The 27461-nt window shown below is 47.9% G+C and overlaps 1 protein-coding gene across 2 annotated transcripts; it reads right to left on the bottom strand.

Moving 5' to 3' along the window:
• Window positions 1-19339: 19339 nt before the first annotated feature.
• Window positions 19340-21249, bottom strand: LOC120679329 (40S ribosomal protein S28). 2 transcript variants are annotated; one of them, XM_039960899.1, is made up of 2 exons: window positions 21166-21249; window positions 19340-19845 (listed from the first exon to the last, which is right to left on the bottom strand). In XM_039960899.1, the coding sequence occupies exon 2, from the start codon at window positions 19842-19844 to the stop codon at window positions 19647-19649; it is 198 nt and encodes a 65-aa protein (XP_039816833.1). In that variant the 5' UTR covers window position 19845; window positions 21166-21249; the 3' UTR covers window positions 19340-19646. The 2 variants fall into 2 exon arrangements, with proteins under 2 accessions (XP_039816833.1, XP_039816834.1); XM_039960900.1 differs by having other exon boundaries at window positions 19340-19847; window positions 21169-21248.
• Between the last annotated feature and the right edge of the window lie 6212 nt (window positions 21250-27461).

Below are 27461 nucleotides of genomic sequence, written 5' to 3'. Positions count from 1 at the left end.
CCTTCCTGGACCTAGATGGTCGCGGACGCGCCGTGGACGAGGTCCACCGGCGGCGTATGGCGAGCGGCGGCGGAAACAGAGAGGGAGATGAAGGTAGGGACCTATTTGCAATTTCTATAATCCCAGGGACCTCTCGGTAATCTAAAATTTTCTCTATATTCCGGGGCTCAAATGAAAAAGTGTTGAATACCAAACTTGTGTAACTTTTCGAGATCTACAACTTTTGTTTCAGGCAAATTTTCATTTGAAGCCCACATTTTGAACTATTTTAAATTTTTAAATTTGCACTAAAGGGCTTTTGTTTTTATTTGATTTTTGATGGGTTTTGGCTGAAAGTGGAATTCAGCACATGTCATTTAACGTACCATTAATAACCCAAACTTATTTTTGTGCACATTTTTTAATAGGATTCTAAGTAGGTTTTTAACCCTTTTTGCTCTCACATTATATTTCCAATTGTATAGTTTGACTTTTATTTGCACTTTTCTTGCGGAATTTAATTTCCAAACCCTTCCTATAATTCATTTGAGTGATTTGATCTGAATTTTAGTGTACAGACACCAAAGGTGTCACATGGTGTCATTGGAAGCGTCTTGAAATTATCTTTTCAATCATCCGACTCCGTATGCGACTTGAGGTGGGGCCCAATCTATTTGAAAGCTTATCAAATAAGCTTTCCATCAAGAGCTCATAGACCTCAATCACACTCCGGATGACTGAGTTATGACCTTCGCAATGATTCACTATCGGTATACCGACGGACCGAAAGTTCAACTTTACATTTGTGCCAACAATCAAAGATTGACATGTACAAATGGAACCAAGTGAGTTGTACCAAAAATCATTATGCAAATATAGGAACAAGCTCACCTTGTATTTAACTATCATGGTCATATCCAAAGGTTTCATGTCCTCATCATCCTCCCCTTCTTGACAGCAAACCGTCCTCGGTTTGAGCTTAGTTGGAGGACAGGTTGTTCGTAGTAGCCAACATTGCTGATCTTCTTCAAATTTAACATGTTTCGTTATAACAAAATCAGGGGAACTTGACATGACAAGATTATAGCAATTGCAGCCCTTTAGTTGATCATATTTGTGCGCAATAAAATGAGATTTCAGATTTAAACACATATACACACGATGCACCATGTACTCTCCTTTACAATTATATTTTTTCCACTTAAGTGATATGTACATCGAGATAACCATGGCAATCCAACACATTTAAATTCTCCTCCAAACTACTAAGAGCACACTAATTATCACACTCTATATAACCCAAAGTATTTAAAGAAGACATCAATTTCCGTTCATCTTTTTTAGTAGCAATTGGAATCAAATGTTTATTTTTAGCATAAGTCTGTGGTTCCAAAACAAAAGGATCAGTTTCCTTCACAAGTTTCGGCACAGAGATAAACATAGAACTATCACACAACTCTTCTTTATCCCAAAAATCAGTAGAATATTCATGATGTGACAAAGCCAATTCAGATTTGGTGTCCACTAAATATTGCTCTATTGTAGCATGAGTGGTGGATAATTTCAGAACATCAAGAGAGCTCTTACTTGAGACAATTACCTATTCATTTTCTATCACCTTGTCTTCTTTTTTAGATACATGCTGCAAAATATTAGTTCCAACAGAAGACAAAGTGTTATCTTCATTTTGTACAAAATCAAATTTAGAGGAAGGCACTGTAACATCTGAAATAATCCATTCTTTTCTAAAAGGCTCATTCTTTCTTCTCTCTGCTCTTTCAAGACCAGCTTCTAAAATTTCAGTAGCGTTCATAGCTATAAGAGTAACTTTTCTACCATTATATTTAAAAGAACATTTATTGGCAACTGTATTATGTAATACAATTCTTATATCATTCTAAGGTTGACCAAACAACAAATGACATGCTTGCATAGGTATTATATCAAATTCTGCACTATCCTTATATGTACCAATGAAAAATTCAATGCGTGCAATTTTATCTACAAATATATTGTTGCAAGAATTTACCGATTGGATGTTGTATGGACATGGATGTGGTTGTGTGGTCAAATCAAGCTTCTCAATTAACTCCAAACTTGCAATGTTACGGTTGCTATTACGGTCAATGATGACACGGCAACGTCGATTCCTCACAACAAAGTTAGTCTGGAATAAATTGTTGCACTCATTTTTTTCTACCTTCTCCATTTGTAAACTGAACACTTGTTGGGCTAGATTACTCATGTTGTCTTGCGAAAGGTTAGCAATAGGAGAAAAGACAACAAAGGATTACCCTATCAACTACTATGAAAGTGGATAGTGGTGCCTCTAAACACAGCAAAAGGAAGCGTCTTACCAAGCCCTTACAAGGTTCTTACTGATGTAGACGCGGCTCGATCATTTGAGAGGTAGGGGTAAATTCGATTGGTGGAGTACGTGATGTTGGCGATCCGGCTTCTAATCAGACACGAATTCGAAGCCTGCAACCGTTACACCACCGCTCCGTTAGTTATCAACCAAGCACAACTTGATTGACCTCGCCAAGAAGGCTTTTCCTGCAAGCGAATCGAAGAACACAAGCAAGAAAGTATAAACGCGCAATCTAAAATTGCAAATATAAATGAAGCGAAGGTAAAGTAGGGGGTTCAAGAACTCGATTCCAAAGGACTAATCGACATAGTGGAGGAGATTGTAACACCTAAAATAAATAAAGGACAAAATATGCTTTCTACATGGGAATGCATAAAAGTGATGGATAAAATTAATTTTTTTGATCCACTACTCGGATGAATTAACGGACACTGTGGTTGCGTAGAGATCGTCGAGTACATTCCGTTTGACTATTTACATGTCGCGGTTGGAGTTTGGATCAAAAAGTTATATTTTTTTAAGCTGCTGGACGGGCGGGCCATGCTACAGTACTTGCGCGCTGCAATAAGCTTGTGCTACAGTACCTATTCTAACACTAACCCCCCATCCCTACCTGCGCCGCCCCTTTGCTGTGGGTGAACAGATCGAGAAAAGGAGAGGGAAGAGGGAGAGGAAGAGAAGAGAAGAGATGGGAAATTAGGGCATGCCGTCCGTCGTCATTGTTCCTCTCCAAAAACCGGTTGGGATTCCTCTCCTCTTTCTGTTTTCCCCATCTCCATGGATTTTCCTCGCTGTTCATGGTGGTGCCCCCATGTGTGGTGCAGCTTGGAGGAAGTCGAAGGATTACGGTGATGCTCGCCGCTAAGCAAATTGTGGGGAATCGTTGTTGGGATCGTCGTCGACGCCATTGCCTTTGTTGTTTGCAAGGGAAAACCCTAGGTGAGACTTGCTCTTGCTGTAGAACATGTTTTCGCTCTGGTTTTAGAGGTTTTTAGCACATGGGAGAAATGGTATTAGTCGCGGTTTGGACTAGGGTTAAGGTTTTACCCTCGTCACTATACTCAGCACGCCATCAATCTATGCAGTTTCTGTTTGTGCAGTTTTTTGTGGTCTTAATGATCTTAAAAAAATATCAAACCTTTATATGAGTTGGAGAAGAGTTGGAGATTTTTCCGTGGCCGCAAATAACACCTCAATCGGATTTAAGATGAGAGAGAAACTAAGGTTGGAATCTGACAGTTTTTCAGTATTGTAATTCTGGGCAGCGTCTGTTAACATGAAGTTTAGCATTAACTAATGGAAGAATTGGACTTTCTGGTAGTTAAACGAGTTGTATATAATTTCACAGTATTTCCATATTGGTAAAGTTCATTATCATACGACTTTTTCAGCTTCAGTTATTACTATTTTAGTAGAACTGTTCTGCAGGATCTGTCAGATTTTCAGATTAAGGTTCACCTTAAATTTACCCAATGTTGATGATTTTTCCTGTACATTTGGATAACTAGAAAGTTGTAGGTTATGAATTTATCTTTCATGTGGCAAAAGATCAGAATTTTGGACCATCAGAATTAAAGATTCCAAAAAAGATAAGCAACAGTGCTGCTGTTTTCAGTAGATTAGCATATGTTGACGTGAGGACGTTGGGTTCAGGCATAGGATTGCTTTACTCCACATCTTTATTTGGAAGTGTGTTTGCTTTGGTGTTGAGCTATGTTTTTGAACAGGTGGTGCACCTTCAGATCGTGCTTAGCTCACTTTCCTGATCTTCGGTAATGGCAAGTAAATGTAGCGGTGGTTGCTACAGCTTGACTTGTTGTTTATTCTACCTACACTTTGTCAGCATTAATTGAACCAAGATGATATACCTAATTCATGATATAAGTAACTATGAATTTACTTATATGCTTTAAATAAATATATATATGGTCATAGTTGTTGAATCTCATTTGTCTAAGATCAGAATGTAAGTGCTATGTTTTATAGAGCAGAAGCATCATATCATTGTGTCATGAGCATTTTTGGAATGAGCATGTGCATTCAGCGAGGTCGGTGAGAAAGTCATATAACTATACCGGAGTGCTTTTAAGCCAGGTTGGTGAGAAAAGTTATATGACTATTCCGGAGTGCTCTTGTGGATTATGTCGCCGCTTGCTGGCCGCGACCGTACCGGTACAGCATCGTACGTTGCCCGATGAGGGATAGCATGTAGCTTCATACCTTGTTGGGTATGGAGGAAGTGGAGATGGCATATGCATTGCATTGCATTCATTATGGTTTATCTATTTAAATATTGTTCAGTGTCATGGAAGTGTATATGAGGTTTTTGTCAATTTTTGATCTGAAGTTCATATGAGGTTTTTGTTATTTATATATTTAAAATGAGGATGATCTTCTTAAATATTTTAATTCTATCTCTTCTACAATATCTCTATATTTAAATTATTCTCTAATGAACTTGTAGTTTAAATAACGTGTTAAAGAAGTTTGCTTGCTGAGATTTATTCTCACACCCCTTTATCTTTCCAGGTGCTTGGGTGGTTCCTTTGCTTGAAGGGATTGTTTAGCTACACATCATCACATCTTTGACCACATCCTCTAATAATAATAACGACAAATTTTTGTCTTGCTGTATTGAGTTTTCTAGTAGACCTTGTGTTGTTTTTCCTTGGCTTCTCAAGAATGAAAGTGGATGATAGTTGCTATTTGATCTTTTGTTTATTTTGCTCTTTAAATGCTAAGGTGTGGTTCATCTTTATATATTATTTATGTGGTTGCTTTCGCGCTTTATTCTATTTGTGGGGTTGAGCTGTCGAGTTTTTCCTACTCCAGCTTGTAGGAAGGGTGTCGAGTAACATCTTTGGCTTTGTGGCGCCTGGGGTGTTACAGAGATCAAGAACGGGAGCCCTGAATCACTGTAAAAGGACTTGTTGCCAAAGTTACAACGAATCAATCTCTATTACACAAGGAAAACTAGAACTAAACAAAACCCAAGTCTATGAGGCGGCGGCTACTGAGTTTATGGAAGAACCAGGGTGACCTAGGGTTGGGGCGACCAGGGAGCGCCCACAACATGGGCGTAAGGCCCGACACGATAAACGGGCCATTGGCCCAAAAGAGGTGGCGCAGCACCCTGATAGATTCTCATCGTCAACTTGTTTCGTGAATTGCCGTCGACTCCGAGATTTCACACAAGGCGGCTAGCGAGGGCTCGACTTATTGTTTGGGTAAAAGTGGTTGGGACGGTGGCGGAAACAAAAACAGCGACGGGCGGTTGACTACGACTACGAACACACTAAACCAGCAACCAGACTCGACCATGGACACGAAGTAGGGAGGAAAGACTTGTTGTTATATGGAGGAAAGATGTGGATCTAGTGGATGGTGATGGCAAGGGTTGACGGAAAACAAAGGGAGATCACACAAATTAGATTGAAACACAATCTAAACCAGCAACAAGACCTTGACCTAGGACAAAAACTCAACACTATGAACTCTAAAACTGAATTATGCAAAGGCTATGGCGCGGATGGTTTTAGGTTGGAAACAAATAGTGCGGTGGACTATGGGACGAAGGCAAAAACACTCAAACTAAAGGATAGATGTAAACCTGACGGTATACCTGAAGCTCTGATTACCAAATGATGGGGACGTGGCTTCCCGATCTTCCGTCAGGTTCTGGATAACTCTCATTGTAGGCGGAGCGCGACACACCAATCCGGCATCGGATCCTAAGACCCGAAACCAGCAATCTTAGCACCACAACTCCTCCGGTTATCAACCGTGTCACAACACAGTTGACCTCGCTAAGAAGTCTAATCCCTACAAGCATAATGAACAACACATGCAGGAACTCGAAAGAACGCAGCTCAATTGAAGTGACTCTGCAGATGAATGATTAATCTCATGAGTTGGGGTCTCACAAACCGACACGGCGGCAAAGCTGTTCTTGACAGAATAATCTAAGCAAAACCCAAACCCTAACTAGTGTGCGGCGGCTGCTAATAAACTCCATAGGGTCGTGCAAGACCCCCTGGCTGCGCTCCTAATGGGCTCCAACACGATACAAGGCCCAAAGACTGAAAGACGGCGTCGCAGCGCCGGAACCAAAACTGGGCGTCAAATTCCTCGCACGATTCGTGTCGACTCCGGATGAATTTGGGCCTGAGACTGGTGCCATTGGAAGCGTCTTGAAATTATCTTTCCATCCATACCAAGTGCGCCCAAATCCGACTCCATATGCGACCTGAGGTGGGGCCCAATCTATTTGAAAGCTTATTAAGCTTTCCATCAAGTGCTCATGGACCTCAATCGGACTCCGGATGACAGGGTTATGACCTTCGCAATGATTCACTATCGGTCTACCGACGAACTGAAAGTTCAACTTTACATTTGTGCATACAATCAAAGATTGACATGTACAAGTGGAATTGTGATATCCCGGCCCAGGACTTAATAGGATTAATAGGATACTCATACCAACAAGTTGCAACTTCTTTTTCGGAAGCCGATCTCCAAAGAATTCCGAGGTTAAGCATGCTTGGCCTGGAGCAAATTGGGGATGGGTGACCGACCGGAAAGTCTTCCCGGGTGCACACGAGTGAGGACAAAGTATGTAGAAAAGACTTGTGTTGGTCTATGAGGATAGTCTATGTCCTAGATAAGCTGCCAGATGTAAGCGGGCCCGGCCTCGGGGAGGCGGGACGTAACAAAATGGTATCAGAGCCAACACTCGCAGTTTCATGGGAACGTACGGGCGTAAGTGCACGGGCATGTGGACGTGCGTGTGGGGGCACAGATGCCACCGGCATGTGGACAGGCGCATGGTGGGTCAGTGCACGGGCATCGAACATCACACAGGGACCATTGGCACTAGACGCACGGACGTCGCACATGGGCCATTGGCACTGGACGTACGGGACGTGGCCAAGAGTAAATGTTCCTGGCTTGGGATTTACCGACGAGGACGTCGATCTCTTAAGGGGTGAGTATGTGACATCCCGGCCCAGGTCTTAATAGGATTAATAGGATACTCATACCAACAAGTTGTAACTTTTTTCCTGGAAGCCGATCTCCAAAGAACTCCGAGGTTAAGCATGCTTGGCCTGGAGCAATTTGGAGATGGGTGACCCACTGGGAAATCTTCCCGGATGTGCACGAGTAAGGACAAAGTGTGCAGAAAAGATTTGTGTTGGTCTGTGATGGTAGTCTATGTCCTAGATAAGCTGCCAGATGTAAGCGGGCCCAGCCTCGGGGAGGCGGGATGTTACAGGAACCAAGTGAATTGTACCAAAAATCATTGTGCAAATATAGGAACGAGCTCACCTTGTATTTAACTATTATGGTCGTATCCATAGGTTTCATGTCCTCATCACCCGCCCCCGCACCCTCCCGGTGCCACTGCCGTCGAGCCCCACTGTGTCACCGCCCTTGCCCGCGCACGGAGCCGCCGCCGCCACGGGGCCCCCGCTGCGCCACCGCCCCTGCTCGGGGCTATTGTCGGTGTCGAGGAAACTAGGGTACCCAGTGCAAGTGATCAGGAGGCACTCGTCTGCCATATCTCACGGGGGCTGGGCCACCAAGTAGGCTAGCCGCACTCTCAACCTCCGGGAGCCCGGAGGACCCCGGGATACTACTACGAAAGGATCCTGGGGGACAAGAAACTACCTTCGCCCTATGGAAATGCTCTGACCACTCCCATAGCAAACATCGCTAAACAGCTCCTGCAGACGTGCAGGTGGATAGCCTGCACGCATGCATGTGTCAGGATAGCACAAGATAAGACCAAGGAGAACTTCTCCACGGGAGTGCATGAGTCCACAATGTGTGGTCCCAGAGCATGACATGTCATAAAGAGAGGGGCAGTCATGTGCTCTCTCTCCTATCTCTGCATGCCCATTGATGGGGCGCATGCAACATGCACCTCAGGATGCATGCAACATGCACCCAGGGATGCATGCCCACTAATGGGGCGGAGGCACCATGCACCCCGGGATGCATACCCATTAATGGGGCGTATGCACCATGCACCCCAGGATGCATGCCATTAATGGGAGTGGATGCAACATGCACCCCAGGATGCACATGGTACCCCCATTCTTTATTGTGTGCATGCACCTCTTACTAAAGAGCAGGCGCATTAAATGCTATATCCCTCTCTCTTTCTCTTGCCCACTTGTTGCACGGACTCCAAGGTGATAGGTCCCGGCCACACTCAAGTGCATGTGAAGGGCGGGGCATGCACCTGCACGCTTTAAAGGAAGAAGCCCATGCATGAAGGACACGTCACCTCAGGGAGGACACCACACATATTTTCTATACGCAGCCCAATGTGGGGATCCCTCTTGGATTATAAAAGAGGAGACTCAGGCACGAAAAGGGGGGCTTCTTATTCCTCCCCTAGTCCTTTGAAGATCAAGGGCAAGCTCTGCTCCATGTATTCTCAAGTTCATACACAACCACAAAATATACAGATGTGCAGGATGTAGGGTTGTTATCCTCTGGGAGGCCTGAACCTGGGTAAAAAAGTTTCTGCGTGTTCTTTATTTATTTACAAGCTATTGCAGGAGTTTACAGCACATTCATCCCCTGGCCGAATCTCTAAATAGGGGTTCCTCAAATCCCTGGTAGCGGTACTCACCCACCGTCAACCGCAGCCGTCGAGCCCCCGCTGGATCCCGCCGTGCTGTGAGGAGAGGGAGCAGAGGGAGTCGGAGGGAGAGAGAGAGAGAGAGAGAGGGAGTAGGGGCTGTTGGTGGAAAAAAATTAGAGAAGTAGTGTGTTCGACTGGGCTTTTTGGGCTAGCGGGCTGGGTCTGATTTACCGAGGTGGCTGAGTTACAATGCCCGCCTCGGATAATGTATTTACCGAGGTGGTTATGTCAGGATGATCGCCTCAGGTAATCTATATTAACCGAGGTGGTCATTTTAAGGGAAACCGCCTCGGTTAATCGGTTATTAAAAAATGACCGCCTCGATTAATCGTAGGTATTAATCGAGGTAGTTAAAAATTGTGCCCACCTCCGAGGCCATTTTCAAAGGTCGCGTTTAATGTTTTTTTGTTGTAGTGAACCATCCTTAAGGGTGTCTATGATGGGAAGCACTGAAGTGGTTGCAAGATTCATAGCGGCTTGACACAAAGGACAAGAGATCTCAGAGATAACAAGGACGAGCATGACTTTTGTGATGAATCAAAATAGCACTTCATGGTCATGGAATGGGTGGCTTGATCTCTGGATATATCAACTCAAGAACATTCACGGCCCCATAATGAGAGAGGATGTGTAACTCTATGGGCCATAGGAACGATTCCGAGTTCGAGTCATGAGGGAAATGAGTTACACAACTCATCCCCTCCTTAGGCAGAAAGCCTTGCATTTCATCAAGGATGAATGAGGTGGTAAAGCATTCCATCCCAAGCTTCCAATAGAAGTACAAATGATATGAAGTATGATTATAACTTCTATTGGGCATCAATCAAAATCAAGGAATAAGATGTGAGTCTTGAATCATTTGATTTGATTGGCATCGATCGGTTATCGAGACCAAGAATGTAAGTTTGTTTCACTCGATTCGATCAGCTTGTCCCCTATGATCCCTTGACCAAAAAGATGAATCCTATGGACTATAACATGGTGGTCAAAGTCGAGGCATATTCCTCGGTGAAGACACCTCGGATATTACCTTGACACGGGAACATGATAGGCTTTCTTGCGGTACCTCTTCCTGAAAATTATGGTTGAAATAGACGAAGACACCTCGGATATTACCTTGACACGGGAACATGATGGGCTTTCTTGCGATACCTCTTCTTAGAAATTATGGTTGAAATATACGGGTCATAAAGAGTGATCCTCTTATTTCAACCACTCCTTCCTCAACCTCCCTCGAGACAAGGTCTCGAAGAAAATTTAAGAAGAAAGGACCATAAGGGAATCTAGGTGGTAGGATTTGCATGAAGCGCTCATTCCCCAAGATACCTACTGTTCAGGAGAGGTACCTTCAGTAGAACCTTTGATATAATCAAGAAGAAAGCTCGAATTCTACTAATTATAGTCCTCGATTTCTCAATGCACTCTTCTCCAAGATATTTTTATGCAGATTGATGAGGGAAGTAGTTTCTCGGATAAGATCCAAGATTTCCTTCCCTTCGGTCGGATCCTTAAGCAAAAATGGGCCTTCGGAGAGGGCGTCAAACTGTAGGCTAGCATGACCAGGCTCATGCTACCTAGCGATTCCTTCTCTTGAGGTGATTGTAGGGATCTCATAGCTTAACCCCGAGAAGGAATTTTCCTAAACTAGTGCTAAGAGAGAGGGGTGAATCTCGTAGCCGAATGAGGAAATGGATTCCAGAGAGGATGGCTCTAAAGACTCACCCTATAGGGTCGAAAGGTGTGTACAAGGATAACCTTTCATGGATACCGGGGTAAAGGTAGAAATAAAGAAAAAGAAGGATGAATCTTAATAGCGGGGGTGAAGATAGAGGTAAGAAAAGACAAAGAATGTTTTTTTTAAAAGACACGAGGGCAAACTAGGTTCGAAGAAAGATACAGCAACCGTTCCCCGGCAATGGCGCCAAAATGCTTGTTGGTATTTCTTAACATTCACAGATAAGATCCGCAATCGCATGGAGATACTGTTGTAGCACTTCACCCATGAGTATTCAAGGGTATCATAATTCCACGAGGAATGGAGGTGTAACAGTGTTGACAGCCATTATTTCCCATTTTGACCGTCAACTTCTCGGGAATAAAATGAGCTTTACACCATGTTCCATACATATTTTACTTATTTCTAACAAGTTCCACAAGTTTTGGATGAGTTGTGCTTTCAGGAGATAATATACCAAAAATGAGCCAAAATTGGGAAAAAAACCCAGGCCGGCCAGCCTAGCACCTCCACTAACTGTGCCACGTCTTCGGTCCAGGAGTGAAGTGACACCCTCACATTACCTCTAAACCATGGATCGAAAGTTGGTTTGATCAAATGGACCGAAAGGCCTAGCACATGGATTGAAGGACCCACCTGCAACACTTACCAAGATCTTTTGGGCCGGAACACCACTATGGACTTCATGCACCCTTGGATCAAGATGTCAGTGAAATGGGAGGCCGAGACGTGATGAACCCAGGTCGGCCGGTCTACAATTTTCAGCATTGAAGCCATGCAACCCACACCGACACCAGGAGGAGATCAGGAGCATCCACAAGAAGGACGGTTGCAAACGGAAGAAATCCTAGGCCGGCCGGCCTAGGGGTGGCTGGCCGGCCCCACTTTGCAGCCTCTCGACCTCAACTTTGGCGTGGAATTTAAGCACACCGACTACAACTGCGTACAACTGACGCTAGGCCAAATACCGACCTTGGAGCACTATAAATAGAGAGCAACACCCTCACTCTCATGGCACACAAAAGGATCTCTCTTCACTCATTCTTAGTTTCTAGAGTAGGTTAGGTAGCCTAGGAGTTAGAGTCGAGTTGAGCTCGTCTCGAGATTCCGGAGTCGTCATCGGAAGTCGAGTATAAGCTCTTATATCTTTTCCTTTGACATTTATCAATATAAGTTATCTTATTTATCTTTTCGAGTCAGCTTTACCTTTCGCATTTAGTTATCTTCCCAAGTTATCTTGCTTGTGTAAGGAAGTAATTTCTCTAGCTTAGGCTTTGTATCTTTCTTGTTTATCGGGATCTTACCTTACGGGTTTTCTAGCCCGGACTAGGGAGGCTCAAGTTAGTTCCCTAGGTTGAGGGGGATTTCTCTTGTTCGCACGTCAAGAGAAATCCTAACACCGAGTACGGACGTGGTGTCTGAGCTCAGTGTTAGCTAGAAAGTGTGTTCCACCCCACGGAACCGTTGTGGTAGGTGGCAAGTGGTGGCAGCCCTGTCCGTCCCTTGTAGTCCACCACATTCGGGTGTTTTCATAGCAGTAAGTGCATGTTGCCGTTGGACTCCCCTCTCACCCCTTTCTGAAGTCCTTCCTCTTCCAGCCGCCGAAGTAAGCTCTAGGTTCCCGATAACAAGTTAGAAGCAAGGTTTAGTCTAGAGAGGCTAGCTCGATAGTTTAGAAGTGTTTTAGGAGTCTTTCTCGCTCGTTGTCCTCCTGGCTGTTTACCTCTCTAAGGATTAGAGTCTCCTGTGTCAGAAGGTCATCATGGCCATTATCTTATCTATCATATCAGGCTTATTCCCACTAAGTTAGTCAGTTGAAATCCCTAGTAAAGTTTGTCATTCGATTCTTCAATACTCTTTATCCGTAGTGCTTCCCTGAGGAAATATATGATACCCTGGAATACTCCAAGGTGAAGTGCTACAGTGGTGGTTCTGTGTGCTTGAGGAATCCATATTCTATTGAGCGTAAGAAATGCCAACAAACGGTCTTCTAGCTAGCTAACCCAAGGAAAAAGGAACAAGATAGGATGGCCTTGGGTAGTGTGGTTGTCTAAGAGAAGAGATACTTAACAGAGATAAACCCAGCTCTCACTCACTTGCTTCAGGCACCAACTTACTCCTGATCTGTCAAGAGTATCCAGCTATTAGCTCTACACCCAACCCGAACATGGAGACTACAAAGGACAGACAGAGCTGTCACCACCTGCCGCCTACCCCGACAGACAGTGAGGAAAGGATGCAAACAAAGGCAACTTCAAGCCTAGACAACATGTCTATGCTATCGATCACTACTTCCAACCCCACCCAGACTCCATCTAAAGACTCAAGTGCTTAGGCTAGAAGCAAATGTCCCAGGACAAATGATGATCCCGTAAGCAAATAATAACGAAAGCTTAACTTTGATAAGAACTCAATACCTTAGATGAAACCTAGATACTTACTCAATAGAGGTTCATACCCGCCAAGGTACAAGTAGAGGGAGGCTGACAACACTAGCTCTCCTCCTGAGCTTCTCCTCCACACACTCCCTAACCTACTCTACTAAGTAGCTCTAGAGGTGGAGTCCCCCTACATCTTCTCCTCTCCAAGTTGTGGTGTCTCTCTTGTGTTGTGTTTGGGGGGTCTCCTCTCCTCCTTTTATAGCTTAGAGAGGTTGGTTCTCAGGGATTTGAATATGGGAACACTAGGAACTTCCTTTAGGAGGATAAGGATGATCTTCACATCGAAGCTGACCTAGAGAAGTGCCCATGTGGGGTCGGTCGACCCCTGATGGCACTCCCCCAGGTCCTCCTTCCTCTGGGAGACTATTAGGTGGACTCCTTGCTTGGTTCTCAAGGTTTCTCATGGAGTTACGTTGGTTTGCTCTGCCAAGTGGGCCATTTTTGTAAGTGAGACACAGGATGGGATCTTCTGTGTGTTTCTTTTGAGTTCACTTGTGTTTTCCTTTGTGTTTCACTTGTGGGACTGCAAATCATAACTCACCAAAGCTTATGGAAATGGTTAGAGTTAAACTCTTATCTCTAAGTTTTGGTGGTTATTTAGCTTGAATGCGGTAGAGGTTGACGATCGAATTTGTAACTTAAGGATCGTCAACATGGGGCGAGCCGGCGACGGAAGAAATCCATCGCCACCATCGCCCCCGTCATCCCGTCCTGCACCAGCTAGCCGATGCGGGCCAGTATCGGGTTCCACTCTTCCCCTAGTGCCAGCATCTTCGTCCAGGCGGAGGTGGACACGGCGGGGCCGGTAGGGAGCCGGAGGCATACGGAGTCTTTCGCCATCTCCACGTACAGCCAGTGGCACACCCAGTTGTTCCACTTGTCACGGGGCATTATGGAGATGAAGTCCTGGCCGCACATCCGAAAGAAGCACCCACCCACCGTGCGGGCATGGGGAACAGCGCCATGGCTGGGGGACCCTGACCCCGACCGGCAGAGCTCAAAGAAGTGGCGGTAGAGCGCCACTAATAGCTGCATGCCCACGAACATCTCGTAGGAGAGAGCGAAGAGCACTAGCGTGATGACAGTGTTGGGGGTCATGTGGACCAAATGAATGGCATACGCCTCCAACACCGCCATGAAGAAGGGCGAGAATGGTGGCACCAGCCCAACCAGCAGGAAAGGGAGGAAGATGACCACCTCTCGGGACCCTGCGGCGCGGGGAAAGGGGTCCCGGTGTGGAGGACGGTGGTCGACATCACGAGACCCCTGGCGTGATCCAGATCTTGGGCACCGACAGTCGAGGTAGAGAAGTCCAGGATGCCACGACCGCTCTCCTAGGCACCTCGGCGGGCCATGGCGTGAAGGTGTAGGGGATCGCAAGGAAGAAGAAGAACCGGTGGCAAGGAGTCAACAAGTGAGATGGCCGGGGGAGCGTGAAGAACTGCGACCCCCTCTGCTTCATGATATATACATTTCGGGAGGTAAGCTGTCAGCCCCCATGATTTCCTAGGTTTCGAAGCACTGCTTCCGGCATTGATGGCAGCACGATCTCCACGACGAGGAGGTGAAGGGCAACCGTCGCCTAGATCCTGGGCGAAACACAATCTTGGGCCCCACATCCAATCCCACTAAAGAGCAATCTGCAAGTGGATATCTTCGACGTATGGGGAGTCAACTTCATGGGTCCCTTCCCAATATCGGAACAGTGTGAATACATCTTGGTGGCAGTGGATTACGTGTCCAAATGGGTTGAAGCACTTCCTTGTGTTGCGGCTGATTCAAAGAGCTCCAAGAAAATGTTCCAGGAAATCATCTTTCCTCGTTTTGGAGTCCCGAGAGTCGTGATCAGTGATGGAGGCTCACACTTCATCGACAAAACCTTCAGGAAGTGCCTCAGCGAGCTAGGAGTAGACCACCGGGTTGCAACACCATACCATCCCCAAACAAGTGGTCAGGCAAAGACGTCCAATAAACAAATCAAGAACATCCTGCCGAAGACGGTCAATGCCATGGGGAAGGGTTGGAAAAGAAAGTTACCCGAGGCACTATGGGCTTTGACGGCTTTTAAAATGCCGATTGGTATGACACCGTATCAACTAGTTTATGGCAAGACTTGTCATTTGCCAGTTGAACTCGAGTATTAGTCCCATTGGGCAATCAAGAGGTGGAACATGGACCTCCAATCAGCCGGAATCAAGCGACAAATTCAACTGGCTGAATTGGATGAATGGAGGGAGAAGGTCTACCACAGCTCTAAACTCTACAAAGAGCGAACAAAAAGATGGCATGACAAGCGTATCAAGATCAAACATTTCAAAGCAGGAGATAAGGTACTCCTTTTCAACTCTCATGTTCGTCTATTTGGTCATGGTAAGCTTAGAAGCAAGTGGGAAGACCCCTTTTTAATGCTTAACACCGCCGACCACGGCGCTATAACCCTCCAAGACGATGACGGGAATGTTTTCAAGGCCAATGGCCAGAGATTGAAAATATTCCTCGAGCCCAAAATACTAGAGCTCGAAGAAGTAGATGTCTATGAGCTGTCCGAGCTAGAATAACAATCTATGGTCATCGCCGTACCTAAAACGTGCCCTATCTTAGGCTAGATCTTTCTTTTCTCTTCCCCCCTATTCTTTCTTTCCTTTTCTGGACCAAGACACCAAAATTCCCGAGAAAGGAAGGAATGAGGAGGAGCCTCCAGAAGACCGGAGCCCACACCTAACAAGGTGGGGCCGGCCGGCCTGGCTCCGAGCCCGTTCGGCCTCATCCTCTCGTGCAACATTCACCTCAGTGCAAACGTTCCGTTCTTGGATGTTCGGAGCACGATGAGTTGATTTAAACCGAAAGGCTCCCCCTCCTTCCTCATTTCAAAACCTTCCACCATATCCCATTCTGTGCATCATCCCCCTCTCCGAGATCACTGCCATGGCCTCGCAATCTTCCCCAAAAACACTGAAATCCGAGACCATGGACACACCCACTCCAAGAGCACCTTCCAAGTCCAACCAAACTCGTGCATTGTCGAATAGTGTCAGGATCCGGGAACCTGTAGAAATCGTCGCATTCTCGCCATCGCCGCCGACTGGCCACGGGCGCCAATCCCAGGCCGGTTGGCCTATGGGAGGCTGGCCGGCCTCACCCCGAGGCCGCTCGTCTCCCTGTTCGGTGGAGAGCTCCGTCTAGGGCCCGGCATCAGGGGCCCTCGTGCGTTCCCGCGTGCGCAGCCCGACACGACCTACCACAGGGGTTCTTTCCCCTAGGAAGGTTGTGACGAAGCGCGTGGCAATGTCGTCGGGAGGGGCACGTGTCGCGCAAGTTGCTGCACTTCAGATGGTGCAGCAGGACTTGTCCACGTACTCCCCGGAGTACTCTCCCGCCAGTCCTAGCCCACCATGCCACCGCTTGTCTGGGCTAAGGTCGGCAGGGGGAAGGTGCTCACCCCTCCACTGGATCGCAGCGGTATAGATCTCCCGCCGGGTTCGGTGCGCCGCCACATCCGGCCACCACCGATCCGTGGACCGCAAGAGATCCACACCTACACCGACTCCGACTCCGACGATGGCGACGATGACGACAAGGAGGAGGAGCCCAACGATATCGCTTCACTCCGCGAGTAGCTCGCCGCTCTCCGACTACGCCTCAACAATATGGATGAGCGCGTAGCCGAAACGGAGATTGATAGGATGGAGTTAGGGGATAGGGTCAACGCCCTCCGCAAGGTACTTTGTTCCAAGATCAAACGCCTTGCGAAGGCGACCGGGAACGAGGATCTCTATAGATCCCCGGATCCCAAGTAGGTGCTAGGTCTAGATTAGGCCTAGGTTTAGGTTGGGTGCTTGTTTTCCCTTCATTCCTTTGTTTTGTTTAATTTGTAATCAACAGCACCCCCATCTTTGCTTGGAATAAAATAAATAAAAGTTTATTCCTCCTTGTGTTTATGTGGTTGGTGCACATGTGTGTGCCAACCACACCCCTGCTCTCATATATTGTCTACTATGCAGCAATTCCGAATGAGGAGGGTGAACTCAACATCCCAGAGAAATTCAAACGAATTTCGAGAGAAAATCGAGCCGGGCGGCTTAAACCATGCCGGCCGGCCTGAGATTTTTGCAAAATCATCAAGACAACTACCCTAGAGTAGCACATACCGAGCCTGCACCTGTGTAAAAAGATCACAGAGATTGGCCACGGGTCTAGGCCGTCCGGCCTCTCCTAGGCCGGCCGGCCCCACCTGTCGGCCACTCTCCGGCCCCCTTTGCGTCTGACGGTTTGGTACCTCTACCCCCTGATCCTTCCAGGTCCCGTTCAAATTCATTCAAAATCTTGGTAATTAAATTCAAAAAAAACACTTGAATGAAATGGCTAGGAAGAGTTGAAATCTTTTCAGGAAAATGGTTTTGCTTAGTTTTATTTCTTATGCAAGTACCGAATTGCCTCTGGAACTCGTGTTAGGATCGCTTGATCATTTGCTTATTGTTCTCTATGATATGATGACATGAAGTTATGCTAGTTCCTAATTCAAAGTCTTGGAAGTTTGTTATTTCGAAAACTCAAAACCAGGCAAACTCTTATGCTCAACTTTACCGATACCCATTCCAGAGCCATACATATAATGTCCAAACCTAGGGCTATCTTCTGCATTGTGATCTTTCTCAAACTTAGTGCCTCCAGAGAAGTTTAGATCGATTCATCTTCTTGGGTCATTCACGTACACGTCCATCATCCCAAAGTCCATGAATAATGGTTGCAAAATGGCACTGCTCCCCCCTGAAAAAGAAAGAAAAAGCATGAATAGCATTCATGCTTCTTGAGTAAAACAATAAGGTGAAGGTGTAAATGCTAGATACAAAATCACTATAGACATATATCTCCATTCTCACTTGCACTTGACCCATGAGATGAGCATCTGAACTACTAAGAGACACTAGATTTGATCTTGCAATATAAATGTTGAAGGTATGCGGCATCCTTCACTTAGCTCCACATATTCGTATACAGAACAACTTCTGAAAGAGCCAGTAAGGTTGTGAACAAAAATCGAGTGAATGAGTGACCTGAGCAAAAGAGTATGCCTTGAATTTATTTAAAAACAAAAAAAAATCTTCCAAGTACTGCGAAACAGGAGCTAGTCATGACCTTCGTTGAATTATTCTGGAGATTAATAGGTGAACGTAAAGGCGTTAGCCACCCGGAATCCGAGGTATGAAAGAAAAGCTTTGAAATAACTCTTATGCGTACCTGAGTTCGTGAACCCTGGACTTTGCTTCATCCTCAGGATCTTTGTCGACTCCTTTTGCTCGGGACGAGCAAAGTCTAGGTGTGGGGGTGTGTTGGCGGTCGATTTTGATGATTTTTACCGCCAACATTCCTTCGGATTTCATGCTTTTGGAACTATTTTGTTATGATTTTCACTAACATTAACAAGTTCCATAAGTTTTGGTGAGTATTTGAATTCAGGAGCAACATATATGAAAATGAGCTGAAATGAGGTGATTCCCAGGCCGGCCGGCCTACCCCTGTGAAGTTGCATCATGTAATTTTGTGAATCATGGCCCTGAGCACATGATCAAGTCTACCCAAAGGTGTTTCAGGAAAAATTCACAAGTTAAGACCGAAAGGCTTGAACCAAGTCAAGTTGGGCCCAATTCCGATGATATACCCAAGATTCAGGTCCCAAACCGACTTGATGAGTAGTTTGCAACTTGTAAACGACGTGCCAGAGCAATGGAGCCCGAACCGAGCCAGAGCCAGGCCGACCGGCCTAGGAGAGGTCGGCCGGCCTCTAACTACCTGCTTCGGAGCTACGCAACTGTCACCGACCTCACGAGGGAATCAAGAGCGTCCACGCTGGCACTGGAGCGTGTTGAGGGAGCGCTACCATTTTATTAGTGGTAGAGATTCAAAACCAATGGTCTTGGAAAGCAAGAGTTACAGTGAAAACATCGATGCTAAACAAATACGTGCCAATCCCACATCAAAAGCAGATGTTGTATAACAACTTCACAGAATAAGCAGATGATCCCGTACTGGAAGGCAAAAGTTATCACTCGTCAAATTACTTGATTAGGCAAATCCATCAAGCACCATAACAGTGTAGCATCTGAGTAACTAAAATGAACAATCATGCAAATCAGACTGTTCCAGGACGCCCAAACAAACAATTTCGATGTGTAGTGGACAGTATAGCATTCACCCAATAAAATTCAGATTATACAGAACTCATACATGTCACACAGCATCAAAGTGCACTTAAATTCATTCAGGGTAACAGACCAAAACTTGCAACAGGACAAGTGCACAAATTACATTTCCATTGCTCTTAACTCATTCTATAGCCTACTCAAAAGACAGGGTAGCATTCTTCAATAACTTGATACGAAAGCAGTACACTAGGCAAGGGGGAATCAATCCATCATTTAACTTGTTTAAGACAAGAACAGCGAACAACTGGCACAACCACCAGCTGTTTCAGCGCAGCCTCCTGGCCTCCCTCTCAGACTCGAGCAGGGTGAGGATGTCACCCTCTCGTACAGGGCCCTTGACGTTCCTCATGATGAGACGGTTCTGGTCATCCAGAAACTTCACTCTAACCTGGGTCACCTGACCCCTGGAACCAGTGCGGCCCATCACCTTGACCACGACGGCGAGCTTAACCTGAGTATCCATGCTGCACCAACAGCAATTATTTCAATTAGACATGGAAGACATGGTAAGAAATATTTATTTTGTAGCATTTCATTTTTCACTTAGACAGGAACAAAGCTCATGATAACTAGTTCAAATTAATTACACAAGTCCGAACTTTGTTGTTCCATGAATCAAAACCGTAATAAAAAATGACTTGCATAAGAGTACATGTGTTCAAACTTTCTTGCGCACAGCCTAGCTTGATCCTCTGCACATTTTGTTTGGTAAAGTCAAATACTAGATATGAGGGTAAATCAAACAAGACTGCAGAGTATAAATTTCATCACCCAGCAAGATGTAAATAAATGCCTAAAATGTGTAAATTTAATTTCTTCAAACATAAATCTCCAAAATCATATAAGCATCTCTCTACCAATGACAAATAACAGGGACTGAACTGGGTGCAGACACACAGCAAATGATACCACCAATTCACAGTTCCAAATAGCTGACTATGTAGAGAACATCTAACCAACCAACTTATAAATAATTTGTCGTGGGGGTGGCTCTACAACAGATCAACATGAAACACCAGAACCTCAAGCAATAAAGTAATAACATCTCTCTAGCACACCGCTACTACCATGAGAAAGTGAGCAGATCGCCCCACCTGCCCGATACCTTCCCGCGGCCACAAATTTAAAGGGCGGATCAAGTATAGATTTGTTTTAGACCAGAAATCATGGCCCTGCTTTATTAGAAAGCATGTAAATTCAGCTGGGGTTACCAGGCCTTACAGACAAATGGTTTTCAGAAAGAAGTCCAAGCTTACAACGAGTTAAGCTAGGCTACCTCACTCCAGTAGACACCAGCTAATGGATCAAGTATAGATGCCTGGATAATTCACAGGAATACCCAACTTTGTTGTGCCAAAAAAGAGTATGCAACAGGTACATCCAAATGTATATTCTAGCGGGAACAAATCTAGTTATCCTCGCAGCCCAAAACTCCCCACAGGCTAAGCTCCCAAGCAAGCAAGCCCAGGCCAGGCCATTCGGCCGAGCTCCCGAGTCCCCGCCTTGACCCACGAGGACGAGGGTCAATCCCCGAACTCGCAACCTCCCCGTCGGCGTCGCCCCTCTCTCAATCCCTTATCGGTCCCCTTCCTTTTTCTTCCAAAAACCCTAACAAGGAGCAAGATGAGAGAATCCCCTACTCCTCTTCCTTGCCTTGGATAAAATTTTGGCTTGGGAATACCCAACTCCCAAATCCTTGATCCACCACAAACGAACAAATCAACTACGGCCAGCATCTGCATACGAAAGGACCAGTGGAACGAGATTGATCAGGGGGCACGAACCTTTCTCGGGTTGCAGGTCCCGGTGGCTGCTGCGACGTCGGCGGCGGCGCCCGAGCAAGTCGTGTAGAGAGAAAAGTCAGATGCAAAACCCTAGGCTCGTCGGGGGGTAATATATAGAGGTTGGGGTAGTAGCGAATTGGGCCGAGCTTTGTCGGCCCACACGAAGACATGGGCTTGTTGGATTTTGCGAACTTCTCACTGTTTCTTTTTTTTTTGTTTCTACCTCAATAAACTACCGCAAGGGATTGGAGAGGTCTTTTTGATAAATTATGATAAAAAGTATCATAATTCTTTAAATAAAATACTATAGAGAGCATGTAGTAAGATAAATAAGTGTTATATTGTGATCCAAATTCATTGCACAAGAAAAGAGCGACTTCCAACGGAACGAAGCGGAGGCCCGTCGCCGAGAGGCTTTAGGGTTTGCTCCTCGCTGTGTTAATTCCTCTTGTAAGCCGCTGCTGGGCGTTGTAAACACACACCCGATATAGTGAAGATTTGCTGGCTGACGCCCGTAGTTTTTTCCCTTCGCATTGGAGAGGTTTTCCACATTAAATCCTCGTGTCTCCTGTGGATTGATTTCGTTGTTCTTCGTCGTTTCTTCGCCGTCGATTCTAACAATAAGAACTTAGATCAAGTTTGCACAAAAACAAAAAAAAGATTTTTTTAATAAAAAATCTCATATAAATGGTGCATTTGTAGAGACAACGTTAAAAATCATATGAGAAATTTCTTGGATGAAAAATAATAGATTTTTTAGCTACTTTTTGGTTAGAGAAGAAAGAAATTAATAAGACATGCATTTCATGGATATAAGACGTGCAGGAAGTTGGTCAGATGATTACAATAATGAAGATGATGTGGCTAATTCAGATAACAGAGAAATAGTAATAAATCCTTATGGATGCCAATAGTGATGTACATTTTGACAATAGTGATGTACATTTTGACGTAGCTGAATTCAGTAATTTTATATATATATATATATATATATATATATATATATATATATATATATATATATATATATATATATATATTCTAATTACTTTTATAAATAAATAAACTATTGTAAATTAATGCTAGTGGATTGCGTGACATGTTGATGTAGATAACAAAATGCTAGTGTAGTGGGTTTTAATTGCATGTGATAGTGTATTGCTAAGGTGCATAGCTTGCATGTTGAGAGAAATCTCTTGGAGACGAACTATATAGGTGACAGGGGTGTAAACCCGGGATCCCTGACGGGCCCGATTCCTATATTGACAGGCCACGCTGGGCTTGCCGCGGCATGGCCTGCCAAGCCGGCGCAAGCGGCTGCCTTCCTTTAGAAGCCATTACGGTCAAAAAGCTAGCCCTCAGGGGACGCGTGGAAGCCTCTCGACCTAGTGCCTCGGGTCAGCGCCGTACCAGGCGACCCGGGCCGTGCGCACCAAGATTGTCACCCCATGAAACGGGCGTGCCGGTCAAGCTAGTCCCTGTACAGGCTCCACGACGCTTGCTGCTCTCCTCCCGCTGCACGAACGTGGTCCAGAAGGACCTCTGACAAGGGCATAGTGCCAGCCGCGCGGGCACTGCGACACAACGGGAGAGGGCGTCAACAAACATCACCTCCCGTGCCGTAATGATAGCCTCCCCTACACCGATGTTCCATTACGCTAGCAGATGTGACAGGACGGCTCCGCCTGGCCGCGGTAAGGCACCCCTCATCGGGCTTGCTGTCCATCAGGCAGAGGCTATGCGGGGAGGACGTGCGGTAGCGCTGCGGATAAGAGGCGTAGGTACAGACGGACAGGACGGGAGATGACCCCGAGCGACCATCCGAGTGGCGAGAGCCGTCCCAACTGACCAGGGATGGGACAGCACTTAGACAACCTGCTGCCTAAGAAAACCAGCCGGACTCAAGCCTCCTCACTCCCGACTGATCGAGTGGGCCCCAACGACTGACGAAGACAAAGGACTCCCCGGTGGAACCAATACACAACGATAGATATATGTAAATGGGGGCCCCATCTTGAACTATAAAAGGGAAAGCCCCCACGTAGGAAAGGATTGGACTCCTAAAGGTTCGACACTGCTTGAACAACTTGTAAGCTCCCCTCTGAACTTTGAGCACCTGGGCTCGAGAGCAATAGAGCAAGAACACCACCCTCCATACTGGACGTAGGGCATTTCCAGCCCGAACCAGTCTAAATCCTCGAGTCTTTGCGTGCTAGACCATATCCGATCAAGCGCACAACAAACGAGCAATCAAGTAGTTTAGTAGTCGCCCATTCTCTGCAGCGACAGTTTGGCGCCATCTGTGGGGAGCGCTTTGTGCGTTCACTGCTTCGGCGATCGGATGGTTTTGATCACCCCATTCTCCGCCTCGGTGGCGGGCCAGGGCGAGACGATCTGCTTTGGCTCCCTGGAGTTCCCCACTATCCCCTACAATGGATTGTGGGCGCCTCCACCATTCCCGCCTTCCCAGACCTTCCAATTCGGAAGTCTGGAGTTCATCATCAATCAGCTCGGTGCACTCCGCTTCTGCGAGGAGGAATCCGCTCCGGCGGCCTTCGAGGAGTCAGCTCCTCCTCCCAAACTTCTCAAACTGAAGCACTGGCGATCGATTCACTGGCGCATCAGGAAGCGTAGGCCATCGCGGCTAACCTGCGCGGTGCTCCGCCGCATCGCGCTCATGATGGCGTCTAACCCGGCCGCCGAGGATGTCAACTTGGTCCTTTACTCCCTGACCAATGTCTCTCGGCAGCTTGCGAGCAGGCCTCCGCTGCCGCCAGCTCGCTCGTTCTCCGAGCAACTGCCATTCGGTCTGCGCAACTCCGTAGAAACCTACGCCCAGAAGACGGACAAGGCCATGCGTGGGCACCAGCCCGCGTCCCAGTTCATGTGCATAACGGGGAGCTACCCCAACTCCGTCCACGACCTCTTGTGTTACGAGGATCCCCCCAAGCGATTCCTCTAGCACGGGAGACAACTACCTGGAGGGCGTATCCGCGCCGCATCGCGTTTGTGCCATGGCCGGCGCGCCCAGCGACCCGTCGCCGGAAGTGGTGCCGTCTCAGCAGACGCACACTCCAATGGATCACCGCGCGCAGGCGCTATCCAACGCGCAGGCCAACACCAAGGATCTCCGTCTTCGGCGGCAACACACGCCCCCGCTTGTGGACCAGCTTCCACGGACCCACTCCGGGTCAAAGGGGGGAAACCCCACTGGCTCCGCACGGCAGCGCGCGCGCGGAGTCAACCGCAACATCATCAACGATGCCCGCATGCAACTCCCGCAAGAGTTCCGCGCGGGCCAGAACATCGCCGCAGCGGTGATCCTTCTACAAACCCTCCTGGAGCCGGAAGATCCGGCTCAGAGGGACCTACACCACCAGGTTAAAAACCTGGTGGAGCTCGTCGTCGTCTAGCAACCAGCAAGCTCCTCCCTACATCGCCGACAGGCCGCCGCTTCGTGGCCTGCTGGCGGCGCGAGCCGCCAGGGGCGGGAGCCGTCCGAGGTGCGGCGCCTCATGCCGGCCCTGCAAGCCGACGCGGGCGGTGCGCCAATCCCGGCGCCGGCATCCGCTCCTCTCCCACCGAGGCCACCGATCCACAGTCGCATCGGCCCCAACTACGACGCGCGCAACATGATCCAAGGCCGGCAGTAGGCGCGGCATCATGCTGACGTTGACTGCGCGGCCGCTCGTGCAGAGAATGCACAGGGATACGCACCAGACCCGGAGCCCCCATCGCTCAGGTAGGGGGGGGGGCGCCCCTGCGACTCCGACATCGACCATGACCGGAGGCCGAGCCCGGACCTTCCGGGACCGCGCGCCTTCACCAAGACAATCCACAAAGGCGCCCTTTCCCCAACGTTTTCGACCACCAGCAAACATTGTGAAGTACACCAGGGAGACGAACCCCGGCGTATGGCTAGAAGATTACCGGCTCGCATGCCGAGCCGGGGGAGCCAACGACGACCAGTTCATCATCCAGTACCTCCCTATCTGCTTGGGAGAGAACGTTCACGCCTAGCCAGAGTTCTTGCCCGCCGACACCATCGGCAGCTGGGCAGACCTCCGAAAAGTTTTCATCGGAAACTTCCAAGGCACGTACGTCCGACCCGGCAACTCTTGGGACCTCAAGAGCTGCAAGCAAGAGCCCGGCGAATCCTTGCGGGATTACATCCGACGCTTCTCCAAGCAGTAGAACTCGTTCCCCGACGTCGTCGACGTCGACGTCATCGGTGTGTTCCTCAGTGGGCCGAGCTGCAAGTCCCTGGTCCACAAGCTAGGGTGCTAGAAGCCGCGTACTACTCACGAGCTTCTAGACATCGCCACCAACCATGCCTCCGGCGAAGAAGTGGTTGGAGCCGTCTTTGTGCGGGAGCAGCCCGTGGCAAAGGCGAAACGAGACGTCCCCGATGGATCCTCTGCGGGCCGCAAAGGGAGGATAAGCGCCCTCCCAGGAATAGTCACTTCGACCAGCTCCTGGAGAAGCTATGCACCAACCACGGCTATCTGGTAGGTCACAAGTTCAAGGATTGTGACATGATGAAGCGCCTTCTCCGCAGGACCGCCAAATTCGACGGAGACTGCCGCGACAAGCAGCCCGCCGCCGACCAAGACAAGGAGAAGCCGACGGGGGAATCGTTCCCTGAGGTGGATCGGTGCCTCGTCATTATCGGCGGCCTGGAGGACGACTGCTCCAAGCGCCAGCTGAAGGTGCGACTTCGAGAAGTCTGTGCCGCCGCAAGCGCGGTCCCCTGAAAGCTGAAGTGGGCGTCCACGCCTATCATCTTCGACCAAGACAACCACCTGGTCAGTATCCCTCGACTGGGGAGCTACCGACTCGTCGTCGACCCCGTCGTCAGTAACATGCACCTGTCCAAGGTGCTGATTGACGGGGGCAGCAGCCTCAACATCCTGTACATCGACATCCTGGAGGCCATGGGGATCCCGCGAGCATACCTCTGGGCCTCTCTCCATCCCTTCTATGGCATCCTGCCGAGCATGAAGGCATACCCGGTCGGCAACCTCGACCTGCCAGTCACGTTCGGCAGCAAGGACAACTACCGCATCGAGACCCTCACGTTCGAGGTGGTAGATTGCAAGGGGGCATATCACGCCATCCTCGGACGCCCCGCCTATGCCAAGTTCATGGCGGTGCCCAATTACACCTACCTCAAGCTCAAGCTGCCGGGCCTGAACGGAGTCATCACCATGAGCGGCTCCTTCGAGCAGGCCTACGCCAGCAGCCACGAGCACTTCGACCTCGCCACTACGGCCGCAAACTCGGCGGAGCTCAACCAACTTTGCGCCACCACTGGCGAGTGGCGCCCTGACCCTAGCAAGCCCAGCCAGGCACCAACTTTCGTCTCCACCGAGGAGACCAAGTCAGTCGTGGTCGACGACGCCGACCCGTCCAAGACGATGCGAGTCGGCTCTCAGCTGTCGGCCAAATAGGAACTCGCACTCGTCAACTTCCTCTGCGCCAACAAGGACACATTTTCCTGGAAGCCGTCCGACATGCCGGGCATCCCAAGGGAGGTCGCCGAGCATGAGCTTCGCATTTTGCCAGGATCCAAGCTCGTCCAGCAGCGCCTATGCCGCTTCGACGACGAGAGGCGTAGGGCCATAGGAGAGGAAATAGCTAAACTGTTAGCTGCCGGCTTCATAAAAGAAGTCTACCACTCCGACTGGCTCTCTAACGCAGTCCTCGTAAAGAAGAAAACTGGTCAATGGAGGATGTGTGTTGACTACACCTGCCTAAACAAGGCATGCCCCAAAGACCCTTTTCCTTTGCCTAGAATAGATCAGATAATCGATTCCACTTCCGGGTGCGAGATCTTATCTTTTCTAGACGCTTACTCGGGCTATCTCCAGATAGCGATGAAGGAATCCGACCAGCTCGTGACATCCTTCATCACCACGATTGGCTCGTATTGTTACGTCTCTATGCTGTTCGGGCTTAAGAACGCGGGCGCAACATACCAGCGATGCATGCAGGCTTGCTTCTCCGACCAGATTAATCCGCCGACCGACCCCGACCAAGTGGTTCTGCCTCGGGCAACGGTCACGGTCTACGTCGATGACATCGTTGTTAAGATGCCACACGCGGATGACCTAGTTGCCACCCTGAGTGCCATGTTCGCAAACCTCAAGAGGTTTAACATCAAGTTAAACCCCGAGAAGTGCACGTTCAGGCCCCAAGGGCAAACTCCTCGGATACATAGTGTCCGAACGTGGCATCGAAGCCAATCGCGACAAAATCGCGGCCATAACCAACATGGGTCTGATTCGTGGCGTCAA

The sequence above is a fragment of the Panicum virgatum genome, chromosome 6N, assembly GCF_016808335.1.
Source record: "Panicum virgatum strain AP13 chromosome 6N, P.virgatum_v5, whole genome shotgun sequence".
Classification (NCBI taxonomy): Eukaryota; Viridiplantae; Streptophyta; class Magnoliopsida; order Poales; family Poaceae; genus Panicum; species Panicum virgatum.
The sequence above is the reverse complement of the archived record's forward strand: the minus strand, read 5'-3'. Positions and strand labels throughout refer to the sequence as shown.